Source organism: Clinocottus analis, unplaced genomic scaffold (genome assembly GCF_023055335.1).
Source record: "Clinocottus analis isolate CAN_PGR_092001 unplaced genomic scaffold, fCliAna1.0.p SCAF_16, whole genome shotgun sequence".
In the NCBI taxonomy this organism is placed as follows: domain Eukaryota; kingdom Metazoa; phylum Chordata; class Actinopteri; order Perciformes; family Cottidae; genus Clinocottus; species Clinocottus analis.
This window is the reverse complement of record NW_027175887.1, coordinates 15,057,189-15,075,607: the sequence shown is the minus strand read 5'-3', so window position 1 is coordinate 15,075,607 and position 18,419 is coordinate 15,057,189. Positions and strand designations below refer to the sequence as shown.

General features: G+C 43.2%; 1 protein-coding gene across 8 annotated transcripts; it reads left to right on the top strand.

Moving 5' to 3' along the window:
* The first annotated feature begins 1,055 nt into the window (after positions 1-1,055).
* On the top strand, positions 1,056-16,920 carry ints1 (integrator complex subunit 1). Of its 8 annotated transcripts, none has more exons than XM_068578722.1 (48): positions 1,056-1,179; positions 1,473-1,580; positions 1,678-1,968; positions 2,056-2,252; positions 2,366-2,503; positions 2,601-2,760; positions 2,837-2,942; positions 3,093-3,279; positions 3,663-3,808; positions 3,907-4,048; positions 4,173-4,349; positions 4,437-4,545; positions 4,644-4,764; positions 4,865-4,942; positions 5,030-5,187; positions 5,368-5,464; positions 5,553-5,644; positions 5,740-5,800; positions 5,883-6,080; positions 6,297-6,426; positions 6,758-6,937; positions 7,097-7,246; positions 7,338-7,517; positions 7,628-7,732; positions 7,847-8,014; positions 8,279-8,390; positions 8,470-8,628; positions 8,719-8,865; positions 8,970-9,068; positions 9,308-9,432; positions 9,523-9,777; positions 9,864-10,023; positions 10,110-10,241; positions 10,574-10,742; positions 11,979-12,102; positions 12,215-12,330; positions 12,430-12,517; positions 12,636-12,886; positions 14,289-14,418; positions 14,686-14,819; positions 14,910-15,102; positions 15,207-15,331; positions 15,471-15,580; positions 15,753-15,866; positions 15,954-16,024; positions 16,125-16,216; positions 16,370-16,479; positions 16,661-16,920. In XM_068578722.1, the coding sequence occupies exons 2-48, from the start codon at positions 1,526-1,528 to the stop codon at positions 16,774-16,776; spliced, it is 6,558 nt and encodes a 2,185-aa protein (XP_068434823.1). In that variant the 5' UTR covers positions 1,056-1,179; positions 1,473-1,525; the 3' UTR covers positions 16,777-16,920. The 8 variants fall into 8 exon arrangements, with proteins under 8 accessions (XP_068434823.1, XP_068434822.1, XP_068434821.1 ...); XM_068578721.1 differs by having other exon boundaries at positions 11,976-12,102; XM_068578720.1 differs by having other exon boundaries at positions 7,628-7,741.
* The last annotated feature ends 1,499 nt before the right edge of the window (positions 16,921-18,419 follow it).

The following is an 18,419-nucleotide window of genomic DNA, read 5'->3' as shown; positions in this document are numbered from 1 at the left end:
ATGTAGGTGTCTGGAACACTTGAGTAATACCTCTGATATCATCAAAGGTATATGAGATATGAGACACCACCAATTGGGGAAAACAACTTTTCCCAAAACTGAATTAATTGAAATTGTCAGATTCTATCATTTAACGTAATTATATCATTATTTATTTTGAATTACTTTTAAAACTCTACAGTTACATCCCGTTTTGATCCGTCCTGTTGGTACATAGTAGTGTATATTCTAAGACTAAAGTAATGAGTCTTTAGTGCCCTCCAATGGCCGCTGTGCGCACCTACATCGTAATATATATTTTTAGAGTTTTATTTTGAAGGTGTTGACCGGAACTAAAAATTAACATTTGGTCTAACTTTATACTGCAGTTACTCATTGTGACCACTGGAGGGAACATGCTTCAGTTCGACTGGTTTGCTCCATAGACATTGTACACACTGCCCTCCAGTGGCCGTGATGCATAATTATAGCTCGCTCCATTGTTAACTTAATAATACTTTTTACAGCTGACAGTTTGACGTTGTGATCACCTTCTGGTGGACAAAGAGATTCATAAGTTATTACATTATTATTATTGTAATCATAATCATAAAGTAATAAGCTAGTACGGCGCTATTGTGTCGGCCTTGCTCTTTCTTTTGCTCTTTCTTTGATCCTGCTGTTGCTAACGCATGTACGCCCTCTTGTGGTCATCGTCAGTAACTACAGCTGCACTCTTCGAGCATCAAGCTAGAAATGTATATGAAGAGTAGTACTTCCGGTAACCATTTCCAAAATAAAACCAAGCTACACGCCATGACCAACACAACTACGGTATAACACTAGAAATATAACGAGCGAGGACTCTTAAATATGGTGTTTGATGCGAAACATAAATAGGTATTTTACTTTGAAGAAGTTGCACTATTTCTGGTCGACTGCTTTCTGTGTGCCGTTAACAACAACGCCAACTGACACTTTCGCCGCTAGGTGGCGGTATGCACCAATTCACTTTTGTTAGCGAGCTGCATTGATTCAGAGAAGAAGAGGAAGGAGAAGAAGCAGCAGAAGAAGAGGAGAAGGAAGAAGAAGAAGAAGCCGTCATGGTGATAGCTTCCGAGTTGGCTAACGCGTTTTTTTATTGTTATAAGTGCATCGCTCAGGCTAACCACAACCCGTTCTATGAAACCGAATAAACATGTGAGCGGCTTTAAATTTGATATCAACACCAGTTCACACGTGACACATATCAGCTCAAGGTGCTAACAGCCGCCTCGAAACAGCTAGCTTTCACCGTTTGTTGTCGTTAGCGGAACACTTTGTGTTCAGTATGTAGCGTTATTTAGTACAGATGAGATTGAACACGGACTTTTGGTCTCTGTATGTTTCCATTGCCAAGTGATTAACGTTACGTAATTGGTGTTGGCTCCCGCAGTTATGACAGCTGACGTTCCTTTGCTGACTTTTGTGTCTCCTTGTTTTCTTATACACAGACTACTCCAAGCCATCTAATGTCACCTGTCTAACCTACCGTGCATTAGTCAAGATGAATCGTCCAAAGCCTGCAGCGCTCAGGCGTCCCAATGCTGCAAAACCATCAGGTATATGTAGCAGCCGGTGCGATACCTACCACAGTGCTATCTTCCTGTGCTTTTGATGATGTCAGCAACAACGTATCGTGACTTCTGCTCCTCCCAGGTCATCCCCCAACAGGAGATTTCATTGCTCTTGGATCAAAGAGCCAGGGTGGAGAGCCCAAAGCCCCTGCGATCCTGCTGAAGCCAGCATCCACAAATTTACCGGCTGACCGTAAGAGAGAGACCTCCTCCACGCTGCCCTCGTCATCGGGTCTGTCCGGCCTCACCAAGCGGCCCAAACTGTCCACCACCCCTCCTGTCAGCGCTCTGGGACGACTCGCTGATGTTGCAGCCGTAGACAAGAGGGCGATATCGCCCTCAATAAAGGAGCCGTCAGTCGTACCTATTGAAGGTAGATCAATGGCTTTGTATGGTTTTGTCAACATGAAAAAAAAACATCGAAAGTAGCAAAAGTTAAAACGCCTTGTTTTTGTTGTAGTGTCACCGGCGGTGCTTCTCGATGATATCGAAGCGGCAGAGTCTGAAGGAAATGATGATCGTATTGAGGGACTGCTGTGTGGAGCAGTGAAACAACTCAAGATGAACCGAGCGAAGCCTGACATAACGTTGTACCTCAGTCTCATGTTCCTGGCCAAAATCAAACCAAACGTTTTTTCTACTGAAGGAATTATTGAGGTAAGTTTTCTGATTGTTCACCTACAAAGAAATCTTCCACAACATGAACCCTACAGATGTTGGCATTTGACTGGATTTGTCTCACTCTCCACCTGTCTCGCTTTGGTCACAAGGCTTTGTGCAGCCTCTTGCGGCGGGATGCTTCAATCAACTTTAAAGCCAAGGGGAACAGTCTTGTGTCTGTACTTGCTTGCAATCTGCTGATGGCCGCCTACGAGGAAGATGAGAACTGGCCAGAGATCTTTGTAAAAGTGCGAATTTACAAAACACTCCAAACTATTTTATAAATTCCTTTAATTTAGCCGTGTAAGATGTCTTGCAGTATGCTAATCTAGAATGTATTTTCAGGTGTACATTGAGGACTCTCTGGGGGAAAGAATCTGGGTGGACAGTTCTCACTGTAAGAATTTTGTTGACAACATCCAGACTGCTTTTGGGACAAAGATGCCCCCTAAAAGTATGCTGCTGCAGGCTGATACCGGCCGCTCCGGTGGCGATCTCAGTGCAGGTACAGTTCTTTTGAGAAAACACGCTGGTTTGTTGGTTGTTGGGGTTGCTGATTTTCTTTTACATTTTGTGTTTAGGTAGCAGCCCTCATCCCTCAACCCCTGAGGAGGATGAGTGCCAGACTGAACTGCTGATAGCTGAGGAGAAACTCAGCCCCGAGGATGAAGGACAGATGATGCCGAGGTACTAAAACTACCCATACAGGGTTTCTAGTTTCCAACAAGATACCATTTCAAAATGCCTGATTTGTGCTGTTTGTGATTTGATCCTTGATGATAAGATTTTGATATTTTGTTATCACAAATTATTTAGAATGATTCTGGCGTACTGTAGGTATGACGAGCTGGCAGAGAGCGTGGAGGACTACGTGCTCGACGTCCTACGGGATCAGTTAAACCGCCGGCAGCCGATGGACAATGTGTCGCGAAACCTGTTGCGTCTGCTCACGGCCACGTGCGGCTACAAAGAGGCGCGGCTCATGACCGTGCAGCGGCTGGAGACCTGGCTGCAAAACCCAAAAGTGAGTACAAAATGTCCCGAAATCAACCACTTGTAATGCTCAATTTCTACGAATTTCATTTGCCATGTTTTCTGTCGTAAAAGATACTGCTTTTGGTGAGTGAATCGCAGGGTAAATTTGTCACAATACCTCTTCAATGAAAAGCAACGTTTAGTTTATAATAGAAAAACAATAGTCAATACATTAGTGGCAGTATTGGGGTGCATTATCTTGCTATATTGGAACCAGTGTATTGATTCAATGCAAAAGACACAACAACACACTGCTATAATGCAGTAGCTAATATTTTTCAGTCTTTTTGGTTTTTGTTTATGTCAAATCATGACTATGGAAATTAATGTTTATAACTCTAATCACTGTTGACTCTTTGTTTGTGTGCACAGCTGACTCGAGCGGCTCAAGATCTCCTCATGTCTTTATGTATGAACTGCAACACCCAGGGAGCAGATGACATGGAGGTCATCTCCAATCTGATCAAGATCCGACTCAAACCCAAAGTCCTCCTGAACCAATACATGCTGTGTATCAGGTCTGCGGAGTCTCTTTTCGTCTTACTCAGAAACTTGTTGTTACACAAGTAACAAGCAGCGACTTACACTCACTGGCGCTTTGGCTGTGATTCTCCAGGGAGCTGCTCAATTCTAACAGAGACAACCTGGGCACGATGGTGAAGCTGGTGATCTTCAATGAGCTCTCCAATGCCAGGAATCCTAACAACATGCAGGTCCTCCACACGGTGCTGCAGCACAGCCCGGAGCAGGGTCCAAAGGTGAAAGTTGAGCATTTTAAATTGTTTGAACAAATACTAGTTTGGACATAGTGTTTCTATTTTAATCAGTTATTAGCGTATGTGTTTAAAGGCAGGTGTTTTCTTTCTTCTGTTGTGTCTGTAGTTCTTGGCGATGGTGTTCCAGGACCTGCTAACCAATAAGGACGACTACCTCCGTGCCTCCCGAGCTTTGCTGAGAGAGATCATCAAACAGACCAAGCACGAGATCAACTTCCAGTCCTTCTGCTTTGGTTTAATGCAGGAGAGAAAGGAGACCACCCATGTGGACTTGGAGTTAAAAGTACATGCTTGTAAAAAATCCCTCCGTAGTTTCTGCTTTCATCTTCATGTGTTTACTCTGGACTCTTTATCTTTGTCTCTCCCATAGGAACGTTTTGTTATCCAGGTGACAGATTTACTGACTTGCTCCATGATGTTGGGCATCACCGCTCAGGTCAAAGAGTCTGGCATCGCGTGGGACAAAGGAGAGAAGAAGAGTCAGTGCTGTGCATTTGTTCAAATGGTGTATCTACTAACCATCATGCATAATACGCATGATAGGCTTCGTCTTAAACATACGTCGGGTTCGTTTCAGATCTGGAGAGCCTGAGGTCGTTTCAGAATCAGATCGCTTCCATCCAGAGAGACGCAGTGTGGTGGCTTCACACTGTGGTGCCCACCATCAGCAAAGTTAATGCAAAAGACTATGTCCACTGGTCAGTAACTGCTTGCATCTGAAGTGTTTATTGTTAAAACAGCTGAAGCTAACCGTGTTTTAGCTACTTTATATATGAATGATCTCTTTCATGTCTGCAGCCTTCACAAAGTGCTGTTCACAGAGCAACCTGAGACGTATTACAAGTGGGACAACTGGCCTCCAGAGAGTGACAGAAAGTGAGTATTCCTACATTATTCAAAAGGAGTCGTGTTTTTTAACACAGTCGCCTTACACTAAGCTGTTTTGTATAAATTACTCCTCAGTTTCTTCCTTCGCCTCTGCTCCGAGGTGCCTCTGTTGGAGGACACGCTCATGCGCATTCTGGTGATCGGGCTGTCGCGGGATCTGCCCCTGGGCCCTGCCGACGCCATGGAGCTGGCGGATCACCTGGTTAAGAGGGCTGCTGGAGTTCAGTCTGATGGTGTGTGTGAAGATCCACTGACGCTGTAACCGTTCACGGTCACAGTTAAAGCTGTCTATAATAAACTCTGGCAGAATATTTGGACATTTTGGTAAACACATGTGCCTCAGTTAGGAAAGTATGAACAAAGGAAATGCACTTTAGGACCACAGCGCTGACAGGTTGTTTCTTTCTAAATAGATCTGGATGTCCTGAAAGTGGAGAGGATCCAGCTCATTGATGCGGTGCTGAATCTATGTACATACCACCACCCAGAGAACATTCAGCTGCCTGCAGGGTACGTTAACCGTCTTTAAAAAATAAAAAAAAACCTTCAGGTCATACAGTTTACAGTCTGAAATAACAAAAGACCCTCAATGTTTAAGGTACCAGGCGCCAAATTTGGCAATATCTGCACTGTATTGGAAGGCCTGGCTGCTGCTGCTTGTGGTGGCTGCATTTAATCCTCAGAAAATAGGTACAGCACTCTGTTTTATATGTTGAATAAATAGGTGTTGCTACTACTAAGGTATTAATAAACCGCGTTAATATGATGTCGGATTTCTCCGCTAGGTTTGGCTGCCTGGGACGGCTATCCTACACTGAAAATGCTCATGGAGATGGTTATGACAAAGTAGGTGAAGGTCATCTAGAACGGGACAGTTCCAGGATGAAAACGCTAAACAACTAACACGCATCTCTCTCTGCTTCCGTAGTAACTATACCTACCCTCCATGCACCATTGCGGACGAGGACACAAAGACGGAGATGATCAACAGGGAGCTGCAGGTCTCCCAGAGAGAGAAACAAGAGATCCTGGCCTTTGAGAGCCACTTGGCAGCAGCCTCCACCAAACAGACCATCACAGAGAGCAACAGCCTGCTGTTGTCTCAGCTGACTAGCCTGGATCCACAGTAAGAAACCAAGAGGAATACCTCAAATTGAAGCTTAACGCTTCTCCAACAACCTCCACTTTCTTTAGAGTGGAAGGACAGTAAACTGACAATGTTTTACTTTTATACAGCGGACAGTTCAGTCTAGCTATTACCACTAGCACATTATTGTCGGTCGATAATGAGAATTTTTAGATTTAAAATGTGTGACTGTAAGATGGATTCGTTTGTGTTCAGGGGTCCTCCTCGTCGCCCTCCTCCTCTGATCCAGGAGCAGGTGAAAACGCTCAACACGTCTCTGCGTCTGGGGCATCTGCTGTGCCGCAGTCGCAACCCAGACTTCCTCCTCAACATCATCCAGAGACAGGTAATGGCCCAACATTTGCTCTAACACCTTTCACCTGCACATAGTAACAGCTATACCACCTTCAAAATAAGGATAGTGTGTCTTAACAAGCATATGACTTGTGTAAGATATTAGCTTGGTGCTTCAATGCATTTGTTTTGGATGACAACCCAGAATCTTTGGTATCGTAAACCTTTGATCAAAGCTCAACTTCAAGTGGAGAAATCTTGTTGATTCATTTGCAGCTAAAACATTGATAAAGACCATGAAAGAAAGCACAAGGAAAATAGCATGTTTTCTACATTTTTTGTTGTGTGCATCCTGTAACTGTACATTTTTTAATTCTGCACAGGCTTCCTCCCAGTCCATGCCGTGGTTGGCTGATTTGGTCCAGTCCAGTGAGGGGTCCCTGGATGTGCTTCCAGTGCAGTGCCTGTGTGAGTTTCTTCTGCACGATGCTGCGGATGACAATCTACCAATAGAGGATGACGAAGAGGGAGAGAGCAAAGAGCAAAAAGCCAAGAAGAGACAAGTATGTCGACTGTAAGACCGTACCTGTCCTGTTCTCACATTGACAACTTGTCTCAATTCATCTTTGCTTTTCATTTTAGATCCTAAAATGATACCTGCTTTTGTGCATCTGGTTACTGACTCTTGAATAATCCTGTATTATTATCGGTCTTCCTGCTAGAGACAGCAAAAGCAAAGGCAGCTACTCGGACGTCTCCAGGATCTTCTGTTGGGTCCTAAAGCTGACGAACAGACCACATGTGAGGTGCTGGACTACTTTCTGCGTCGTCTCAGCTCTTCTCAGGTGGCGTCGAGAGTCCTGGCCATGAAGGTACCGTATTGGAAGCGGACAAAAGCCATCTCGATGAGCTTTGTGTTATTGTTTAAACACAATTTCTTTGACATGTTATGTTTGTGTGTAGGGTTTGTCGTTGGTGCTGACCGAGGGAGGCTTAAAAGATGGAGATGAGCGGGACCAGCCCATGGAAGAAGACTCTACAGATGCTGAGCTCTTGCCCGGTTACCAGTGGCTGCTACAAGACCTCCCGAAGCTCCCCTTGTTTGACAGCGTCAGAGGCATGACGTCCACCGCTCTGCAGCAGGTCGGTGTCGCCTCAACGGTGAACTGTCAATAACTGAACATGTATAACTTTTAGGATGATTAACGACAAGGAGTTGTGTCGGCTGTGTCTTGTCTGTTGTCTTCCTCAAGGCGATTCACATGGAGACGGATCCACAGACGATCAGTGCCTATCTTATCTACCTGTCCCAGCATGCACCAGTAGAGGAGCAGGCTTCTCACAATGACCTGGCCCTGGTAATCACGGCGAGTTACTTACATTAATTTCATTACATGCTTTTCTTTAATCTGTTTTTGTTGTTTTCGTTGAGCACACCTGAAGTGAATTTGATCCCCGATTGCGCTCTACAGGACGTTGCCCGACTCATCGTCGAGCGCTCCACCATCATGAACAGCCTGTTCTCCAAACATTCGGGCAGACCTGAGTCTAACGCCGTGCTCAGTGCTTTCCTCACCATCTTCTCTGCATACATCAAGAGGATGAGGAAGACCAAAGAGGGCGAGGATCTTTACAGCTGGGTGAGCGTTACCAACAGTTGTGTTACTAACTGAACTGCATTATGGCTAACTATTTATACATACTATCACTAGTTCAATGTAAGATATCTTTAGAATAAGATGCAAGTTCCATATCCTCTGAAAACTTCTTGCAAAACAGGAAATGAACAAGTTTGAAAAATATGCTTTGAGCCTTTAACTAAAATGTGATCTGCAATCGAAGATGAATCCCAGTTTGATTGAAAAAGAGCATTAAACTTGTACTTGACAATCTTTTTTCTCCAGTCAGAATCTCAGGACCAGGTGTTTCTGCGCTGGACCACAGGAGAAACTGCGACAATGCACATCCTTGTCGTTCACGCCATGGTTATCCTGCTGACTCTGGGGCCGCCCAAAGGTAGTCTCGTGAACTGTGCAGTGCAATGTTGAAGAAGCTATAGGAACATGTTTAATACCATTGTGCATTTTTTTTACAGGAGAAAGTGATTTCTACGCTCTTTTGGACATTTGGTTTCCCGACAAAAAGCCTCTACCGACTGCCTTCCTGGTTGACACCTCAGAGGAGGCCCTCCTGCTGCCTGATTGGTTGAAACTGAGGATGATCCGATCAGAAGTTTCTCGATTGGTTGATGCAGGTACAACTTGCCATAGTACGCAGAAATATGTGCTGGTCACCATGTAGATATGTTTGTTTTTTTAATGGAATGATACATGTTTCCCTTCAGCTTTACAGGACCTGGAGTCTCAGCAGTTGCTGCTGTTTGTACAGTCCTTTGGCATTCCTGTGTCCAGCATGAGTAAACTGCTGCAGTACTTGGATCAGGCGGTCTCTCATGACACGGAGACGCTGGAAGAGAACATCATGGACAAGCGTAAGAGTGCTGCAGATATCTTACAAAAGAAATGGTTTAAAATGTTCAAATAATAGTCTTGATTTATTTATGATTCATCTACTATTGTATGTATCCTGCATTAGACTACATGGCCCACCTGGTGGAAGTGCAGCATGAGCGAGGTGCCACTGGAGGGCACACTTTCCATTCATTACTGAGCTCCTCTCTTCCTTCAGATAGAGGTTAGTGACTTTAGTCTCTAAATGATTATGTTTGTGCTGTTTTAGCTTGTATCATTTGACATTTTAAGACATTTTCCTTGTTAATTTTTTTGGATTGCTCACATTAAAAGTTATTATTACTCAGAATATTAAGTTTTTTTTATACTCACACATTATCTGAGATAACATAGGGCTTTGATGTAAAGCGACAAAATGAATAAAAAATATTCTAAATTAGTTGTCCTGACTACATTTGGCAGATTCTGCTGAAACCAGTAAGGCCAAAGTTACAGTGGAAACGCCCCACAGCTCTGTGAAGATGAGAGCAGCCAGCCAGCTTCCTGAAGTAGGGCCTGAAGACGATCTCACTGGCATGTTGCTCCAGGTGGGGTTTACTCGCTATTGTATTCTCTTTTCCTTGTTGTATGATATCACTTTGTCAAACTGACCCGTTTCTGTATCCTTTGCTTCTCAGATATTCCCGTCCAAAGTGGACCCTCGCTGGCACGGCCCCCCTCCCAGCCAGCTCTCTCTGGCCTTGCAGCAGGCTCTTGCTAAGGAGTTGATGCGGGCCAAGCAGGGCCAAGTTCAGCAGGGTGGGCTCGCGTTTCGGCTGCTGCAGGCCTTTGCAACGCTGCTCACCTCTGCTCACGCGGGGCCTATTGTCATATCAATGCACTACAGCCACGCCCTCTCCTGTCCTCTCATGCGCCAGCTTCACCTCTACCAGGTAAGGCTTCCTGACAATCCGTCCATGATTCCATATTGAGTCATACGACATTGTATAGAAGACTTTCTTTTTCTTGTTTCTCCCAGCGTCTCGTGTCCCAGGACATGGCTTTCTCCTCACTCTTCCTGAAGGTCATCGTCGAGATGCTCATTTGGTTAGACAATCCGACTGTGGAGGCCGGACCACTGAAGACTCTGCTCAAATCCTTCGCTGGTCAGAACTCTACCAAGCACAGGCACAATGATGGTGAGCGCCTTCAACGCTTTATCTTCTCGAATGTTGATTAATGTATTGTGTATAGTCAGTGAGAGACCAGTGTCTGTGCCTTGCAGTGCGTTCAGGTTTCCTCCACCTGGCTGAGGCTTTGGCGTATCGCAGAGAAATAGAAGTGCCGCAGATAGCCATCATTGCGATGCTGAAGTCTGGAGACCGATGCAACGCGGAGCCAGAGCTCATCGGGAAAGGTACAGAGTCACCGTGAGGATGATGTGAATGTGCGTTGGACTTGTTTGAGCAACAGATTCAGTGTTTCAAACATTTAGCTGATTGACGGGCAATTTATCACAATGTTAAAATATTATTAGATCAAGTAAAAACAGTCTTGCATGATTGCAAAGGCTTTTTAGAAGTGACTGGGAATGATCCATCTATTATTTTTGTTACACTGTTGGAAGTTTGGTGTATTTTGAAGTGCAGCAAAAGTTCCATTTTCAAATGAATGAATGACTAAAAGTATTTGAAAAATAAATAAACTAAGCATGCTGTCTTAAAAAACATCGTTTTAATTATACTCCAGTGTTACAAGGGCTGATGGAGGCGAGGTCGCCGTATTTGGAGGAGCTGCTGTCTCTGCTGATGACTGTTGGTACACAGAACGGGACGGCCGGCCCCGTGGCGACGGTGATTTCCTTGCTGCTTCAGGAAAGCGAGGAGCGATCTGTGAAAAAGGAAGTGGATTCTAACAAGTGAGAACCGCAACTCTGCTTCCCTCTCAAGTCATGCAAGACACATTTATATTTGACAGGAATAAATGACAAACACGACTGTCTGTGACAAAAAAAAAAAAAAAGAAATAGCAAAGGGGTGTTTGCTGTCTGCGGCTTCGTACTGGGGAACTGCTTATGGATTTGGTCCGGAAAGGTTTAATTGGTTTTGCAGCTTTACAGATTCACTTGCTGTGGAAATCATAGAACACTTTGGAGGATTGCTGCCGGCCGGGCGGGTACGAAAATGTGCAAACCGACACGTGCAAGGTCTTTTACAAAAGAGTGCAAATATATGGAGTGATTTTATTCGTGCAGAATACTATTGGTGTGTTGTTAGAATAGAGAGTTTTTCTTCAACAGTAGAAACCTTGCTACTACTGCGTGAAACATTGTGTATCACCAAAGACTCCCAAGTGTTTTTACACTATATTCATTATGCAATCACAAGATCACAGCTAAACTTTCACATGACCGTTAATATCTCGCTGCTAAGTCCTGGGCTCATCCAAGCCTCTCACAAACCGAGCAGAGGAGAGACGGGTGAAGTGAACATCACGCCGTGTGTACCGGTGAAGGACACGCTAATGTGCTGCTGATGGATTCTGTTTGTTTGTGTGTTTTTTAGCTGACTTAGACCAGAGCATATCCAGTTAAAACAGATCAGCAATGCTGTTTTGCTCTCATTGTTTTTGGTAGAGGAGATCTGGTGGATGCCTTTGCAATGCTGCTGTTTATCAGCAACTAGTCACGGTGGCATTTTGGCCTTGTGTGCTCTGATTTATTTAGTATGCCGTTAACACACCTGTCATAATTTTGTCTAAATGAAAGCTTCAGCTCACGTCACTTGCTCTTCGTTTTCTTCACAACTGTTTTGGAAGAAATAAATTATAATTAACAGGTAAAACGGCTTTTAATAAAGTGAGGTGTCATTATTATTTTTTAAGTGCTGTGCGATGGAGCAAATGTATGACTGTGTGAAGAAAGGTGCATGTGGATTTTTGAAAAGTAACTGATGGGCCTTATATTTGGAACAAATATATATTTATAAAAACTTGAGAACAGAATTTTGTGTCGTAGTAGGATGGGTGTGAATGTGTTGGCTGTACGAAACATGAACATCGAGCATAACATCTTTAGCGTAGTTGTATTCTGAGGTCTTGTGGTTAAGACTATATGAATGTAATGTAAACCTTTTAGTTTCCTCTTCCCCAGCAGCACCGAGGTGACAAAGTCAGGACTGAGCTCTGGGCTGCTGGTTGATTGGCTGGAGCATCTGGACCCAGAGGTTACGTCAGTGTGTCCGGACCTTCAGCAGAAACTGCTGTTTGCCCTCAACAAGGTAAGATCAGCATTGCTAATGTGCTTTTCTCTTGGCCTCTCACACTGGACTTTACACTGGTTGTTTCCTCGGTCTTCCTGATGCATCCTTTCCTCCTATTTCTCTATATCAGTCAAGAGGAACTCCTGCCTACAGACCATATCTGTTGGCCTTGCTTACACATCAGTCAAACTGGTCCACCCTCCTGCAGTGTATCAGCGCTCTTCTCAGCAAGCGCAGAGACTACAAGTACACCTATTTTTTTGTTTATAACCCAACTGTTTTGTGTGGCCAGCAATATTTATTTCCTGCATTTTATTAAGCATGTGTATGTATACCATTTTTCAGACTTGACCCATCGTCGGCCCTTGATTTCCTATGGGCCTGTAGCCACATCCCGCGCATCTGGCAGGGACGCGATCAGAAGATCCCTCAAGTAAGATCAAAAGTCACAAGGTCCCGAGTTGTCACCCTTTTTTTTCTGCCTCTTTGATGAGACCGAAGCCAGAGAATTTCATTCCGCTAAATACATTTTTCTTTTCGGGTCTGTGCAGAAGAAAACAGAAAAGTGTGTGCTGAGACTCAGTTCTGAGGAGCTCATCAGCCTGGTGGACCTCATCTTGTCCGAGTCGGAGCTCAACAGTCGCGACTCGCCACACGATGACAAAAGCAGATTGGACCAGGCCTCCTGCTCGCTCATCCAGTCCAGGCTGCCCCTCCTTCACTCCTACTGCAGCGGAGAGCTAGAGAACATTAAGAAAGTCTCAGAGTACCTCATCAACTGCACAAAGAAGTGGGAGGACAGGTAACATGTACATGTGTTGTCATCTCCTTTGTTTACTGTTGTAACGCTAATCTTCTTACAACTCTTTCCTCTGCATTCAAAGAAGCTCATCACCTCTTGTCGTATGAGTCATCAAAGTGTTCAACCAATCCCTTTTTGATATATTGTATTGTTGTGTTTAATTAGCCCAATCACGGAAAGTCATTTTTACGTGCTGATAAACTCGGGGGTAAATCGCACTAGATTTTCCTCCTTGGTGCAGATGAACTTTTCAGACTTCCTCTGTCAGCCACAATGCCGTGGACCAGGGAAAACCCGATAATTAGGTCTATTGGTGTGAAATTAAAACCAGCAGAAGTCGTCTGTACTGTGATCTCTTTAAAAGCTCAGTGCATTATAATGAAGCCAAGAGGATTAAGGCTGAAGCTCTAAACTTGCCTGTGTTGTGAATTCCTGCTCTGACTTAGCTGTCAGAGATCAGGGTGCAACTCTTTGTGGAGGCAAACCCTCCTTTCATGAATATGTCTCTGGTTATTAAACCACTTTAATGAGGAAACTTTGGCCAAGGTCAAGCAAAATTAGCTTCCGAATTACAGTATTTTAAGTACAGCTAAGCTGTCTGGTAAAATTGTTGCTACTGAAAATATGGCAGGATGAAAACATGTTGAAAGTAAAGGGTTTTGGCCTTATGTTAAATAAACACTTCACTGTATGTTGAGCATTCTTCTTGGGAAACCTCGCTGTCAGTTAAGCTGGTGTTTATTCCGATTACACTCCAACTATTAAACAACAAGCAGACGCTTTACTCTTGGTCAAGGTCGCTCTGATTTGCTTAATTCATAGCTGTAATAAATCTCTTCTGTTGGTAGAGAGTACATCATTTGAGCCTGACAAGAGCCTTAAGGGATTTTGTAAAACCACAGTGACTTCAAGGCAAATGCCTTCGAATTACATTACACTATTCATGTGCCTAGTTTGTATTAGTGTACATTAATTATTGTCGCTGGCAGACAAAGAATAGAAAAGTACTTATATCGTTCTTTAATCTGTGATCTTGTGTCGGCTCTGTTCATAAGCTCCTAAAAGAGATGGAGAAAGTGAATTTGACACAACCTGAGGTAATTTATATGTCAAACATTGTTTGCTTTATAATTTGAGTCCCGCTATGGAGGGAAACTCACTTCAGTTTAAAAGCTGTGACAAACTTTCTGTGGCTACACAAAATGGTTCGACCAGTCACTGTCAATTAAATAGCCCCAAGCTACACAACTCAATAACATCAGGGATTACAGTCTTTATTTTTTTGTGTGTGTTACTAAGCTTTAACGTGAACAGCTGAACTGTCTGAGCCAATAATAAAATGTATTTTCCGTAAAGGGAATGCATACAGTATCGCTCCCATTTTGTTTATTTTGTCTTTCAGTGCGATGAGTAAGCGATGCCAGAACTTGCTGCTGCAGATCTATTTGCACTTCCCCGAGGTCATCCAGCACGTTACGCTGCCTGAGGGCACGTTCAGCAGCGGGGGGGCTGCAGACGGCAGCAGCTGCAAGGTAAAGAGGTCTTCATTACCTTGGCAAGAAGAATACAGATGTTGTACTGAGTAAAATATCTGGTTTGATTTAAAAGGCACTTCTTAAAGAAATACATATTTCTGAGTAAAGCCAGGACAAGCAAGAGAAACAAATGCATTAAAAGAGTCTGTAGCTTATCACAAAATAGTTCACATGGCATAACTAAAGCCTTTACTGCATTTGTTTTCATAAAAAAATGACTTCACCGTGACACTTAATGAATATTTTGTTCTGTATTTGTCCCAGCTTGATGTCCTGGTGCATCGTCTGGTCACGCTGCTTGCTGATATAGGAGACACAAAGTCTGTTGAGGGCCGTGTGTCTGATGCCAACCTCGCATGCAGGAAGCTGGCTGTGTCGCACCCGGTCCTTTTGCTCAGGTGAAAAACTAGGTCTTACTCTCCGCAGCAGTATTTCACACGTACACATTAAACACAAACTGTAACACTGTTCTTTGTTTCTCCCCCCAGACACCTGCCTATGGTTGCGGGTCTCTTACACGGCCGCATCCACCTGAACATGCAGGAGTTTCGGCAGCAGAACCACATGACGTTCTTTAGCAATGTGCTCGCCATCCTGGAGCTGCTGCAGCCGCTTGTTTTCCACAGCGACCACCAGAGGGCGCTTCAAGACTGCCTCCTGTCATTTATGAAGGTCCTTCGGGTAGGCGACTCACACGCTGATCCAAATCCTCAACATAGGATTTGATCTTGGGATCAGACGTTTTACAATGTTCACAATGTGTTTGTGCATCTTTCGTCCCGTAGAACTTCCAGAGGACTCGTTCTCCGTTGGTCTTCATCAACAAGTTTTTGCAGTTCACGCAGAAGTACATCACCCACGTTGCAGCGGCCGCCATTCCCTATTTACAGAAGCACTCTGCCATCTTGCAGTAAGTATATCCTGCCAGACAATACAGGTTTTAATAACACAATTGTGATAAGTTTACTTGCAAAACTATGAATGAGTTTAAGGAATTTACAGCTACAATAGCTTTGTTAGAAAATTAATTTTACCCTTTCTACTGTCAGGGGTTTGTGTGCAGAAAACCCCGACCTGGTTCAACTGAAGTCTCTGCTGGCTGGACTCACGTTGCCGGTGAAAAGGTCCTCTGCAGAGAATGCGCCAGAAGATAGAGATGGTGAGCACAGGATGATGTCACAGATCCCACATATATTTGAATCAAAAGACTTTTCCTTCAGTCTAGATTCCTGGTGATATTGTATGTAATAAGTCTAAAGAGTCACTGTTGCACTCGTACTGTTGTAAACTACAATTTATCTAAATAAATGTTTTTTTTTTCTCTTTACCAGATGACATGTCTACTGGTTCCCTGCCCCTAGTCAACATATCTGCCTCTGTTTCACTGAGCGCGGCCGACATGACGATGTACCTGAAGAAGATGTCGAGAGGAGAGGCAGTCGAGGGTAACAAACATACTGCTGCCGCAACTTCACCTGTGTAAATCTTATCATAATGAGTCATAACGCGTTTTTTTTTCACATCTACTTTAGATGTGTTGGAAGTGTTGACAGAGGTGGATGAGAAGTCTAGGAGGAGCCCAGAAATCATCCAGTACTTCATTGTGAGTCATAAACAACATAAACAGGAGGAAAAAAAAAGGTCACGCAGAGTACCCGTCATTGCGTAACGCCTCAATCACCCCTTTTTGCCACTATTTTCAGAATGATCTGCAGAGACTCATGATGTCCTCTGAAGAGTTGTGTCGGAGCATGGCCTTCAATCTCGCCCTGCGCTGCATACAGAATAACCCTTGGTAAGTTTATAGCAGTTTGGGACAAACCGCCGACAGAAACCGAAGAACCGAGAGGAAATGTGTGGAGATAAATGCAGAGGAAAGGCGCGGCATACTTTTATTTGTTCCCGTTTACTTTTCACTATGTCCTTTTGAATGTTTTCTCTGCTCCAGCCTAGCGACAGACTTCCTGCCAACGTTCATGTACTGTATGGGCAGCGGTAACTTTGACGTGGTACAAACGGCTCTCAGGAATCTTCCGGAGTACGTGCTCCTCTGTCAAGGTAAGAAGATACTCTTTATTCAAATGACTATTGACCGTGCTTTTGTAAGAACTAGCTGCTTCTGTGCCAGTCTTGCCTTACCACAGAATATTGTTTTTCAGGAGGAAAGAATGTGTTTTAACAAAGCATGCACGCAGAGTTCTCGTCAGTCACACATCTATGTGCTTTTTCTCCTTCCCAGAACACGCAGACATCTTGCTCCACAAGGCGTTTTTAGTGGGTATCTACGGACAAATTGACACCAGTTCAATGATCTCGGAGTCTATGAAAGTCCTTCACATGGAAGCAACAACATAACAACAAAGCCCACAGCGCCACGTCCAATAGTGTCATTCATTTTCTGCATTCCAGAGTTAGATTTTTTTTTTTGTTTTATTCCCATCTAGTTCAAACATTTCTCTTATTTGATCATCGCGGATTAATAAACTCTGTGGCTCTTCAGTGGTGCATATTAAAGGATCCACCAGTGAGCTGCTAGCTACCAGTAATCTAATTACTTCTGGATAAATTAGTGACTTCAAAGAATGCATTACAATTCCCTCTAAATGAGTTGAAAATATAATAATTAAAAATTGTAAGAATGCTGTTATCGCAATAATGGCACAATTAGTACATGTATTACTTCTAAAGGGTTTTAAGTAATTTTTAACTGATAATATAATGATACATTAATAAATAATTAAATAGATAAGAAGAATGGGGATATAATTAGGTGATATTATTATATTATCAGTTAAAGGCAACACAGAATATCCAAAATTACTATGAATATGTAATATAATACATATTATCATTTTAAAAAGTGTAATTAAATTTGAATTAAAACTTTTTATTGTATTTTCAGACATTTGTGTGGGAGTTTTTGCTATTCTGCAGTTATTAAATTGGTAATATACATTATTACGAAGTGCAGTCCAGCTCTCGATGTGTATTTGGAAAATTGCACACGAGTGTAGCTTGATAGCTAGAATATGAAGTATGAGCAGTATTGTTAAAATTAAAAAGCTGACGATGCCACTAAATTAATGAACAACAACAAGCGCAATATTTCTTCTCAGTCCCTCAATATTGTTTGGCTGCAATTCTGATATCATTTTTCTCATTCCTTTCAAATTATTCAGAAAGAGAAGCCGAGCTGACATGCTGTTATTGTTAATTGTGAAATATTTGAATTGCTCAAAACAAGTCATTTCTTTTGAAGTCGCAATGCTTGACTGTTACCTGAACATCGTCTATGAGTAATGTGACGTAAACTGAATTAATAAAACTTTTGGAATATGCCTTTTTCTTTTTTTTCCATCATCTAATAGAAAATGAATATTGTAACCTATTTCTGCAGTTAAGCACCGAGTTCAGGGATACAATGGAGACATTTTATCACTATTTAATTGGAAAGCATGTTGAAATTGTAAAAAACCCTCAAATTTTACCAAAAATAATTATTACCTTTCAGAATAATATTTTAGCACCTGAAATAAGATGGAAGGGGAAAATAAATGGCACAAGTTTTGTGGCCTATCATTTAATTCCAATAATTTCTTGGATCCTGATAAAACTGTAAACAGCCGTCATCGGTTGCTCTTCGTTGCCGTCGCTCTTGATGCACATGCTGCGATGGAAACCATTTTGCCATGAAAGTGTGAGTGTTTTCCCAGAGCCACGCTGACTCCACGTCAACAGAGAAAAGTTAAACAACAGATAGGAATGCCGGTAAACTAGGAAAGTGGACGTCCGTACTGCTAGTAAATGAACTGTGGCGGTAATTGTTCAATCACTCAAAGCAAAGGGGGCGTGATGTGTGTGTGTCGGGCCTTTAAAAGCACACACTCCTGCTGGTGTGTTGTCACACAGGAGGACATGAAGCCACAGCATGGATAAGGATCCTCAGTGACGGTGTGACATGCCCACACAGGTGGTGGGTCAGGAAAATCTGTCATTCT

Excerpts from the sequence above, each read along its gene's own strand:
- ints1 (XM_068578716.1), top strand. The coding sequence starts at position 1,526 with ATGAATCGTCCAAAGCCTGCAGCGCTCAGGCGTCCCAATGCTGCAAAA. Across the intron at positions 5,801-5,882 it reads ATGGAGATGGTTATGACAAA|TAACTATACCTACCCTCCAT; the intron begins GTAGGTGAAGGT and ends CTGCTTCCGTAG. Across the intron at positions 15,581-15,752 it reads TGCGCCAGAAGATAGAGATG|ATGACATGTCTACTGGTTCC; the intron begins GTGAGCACAGGA and ends TCTCTTTACCAG.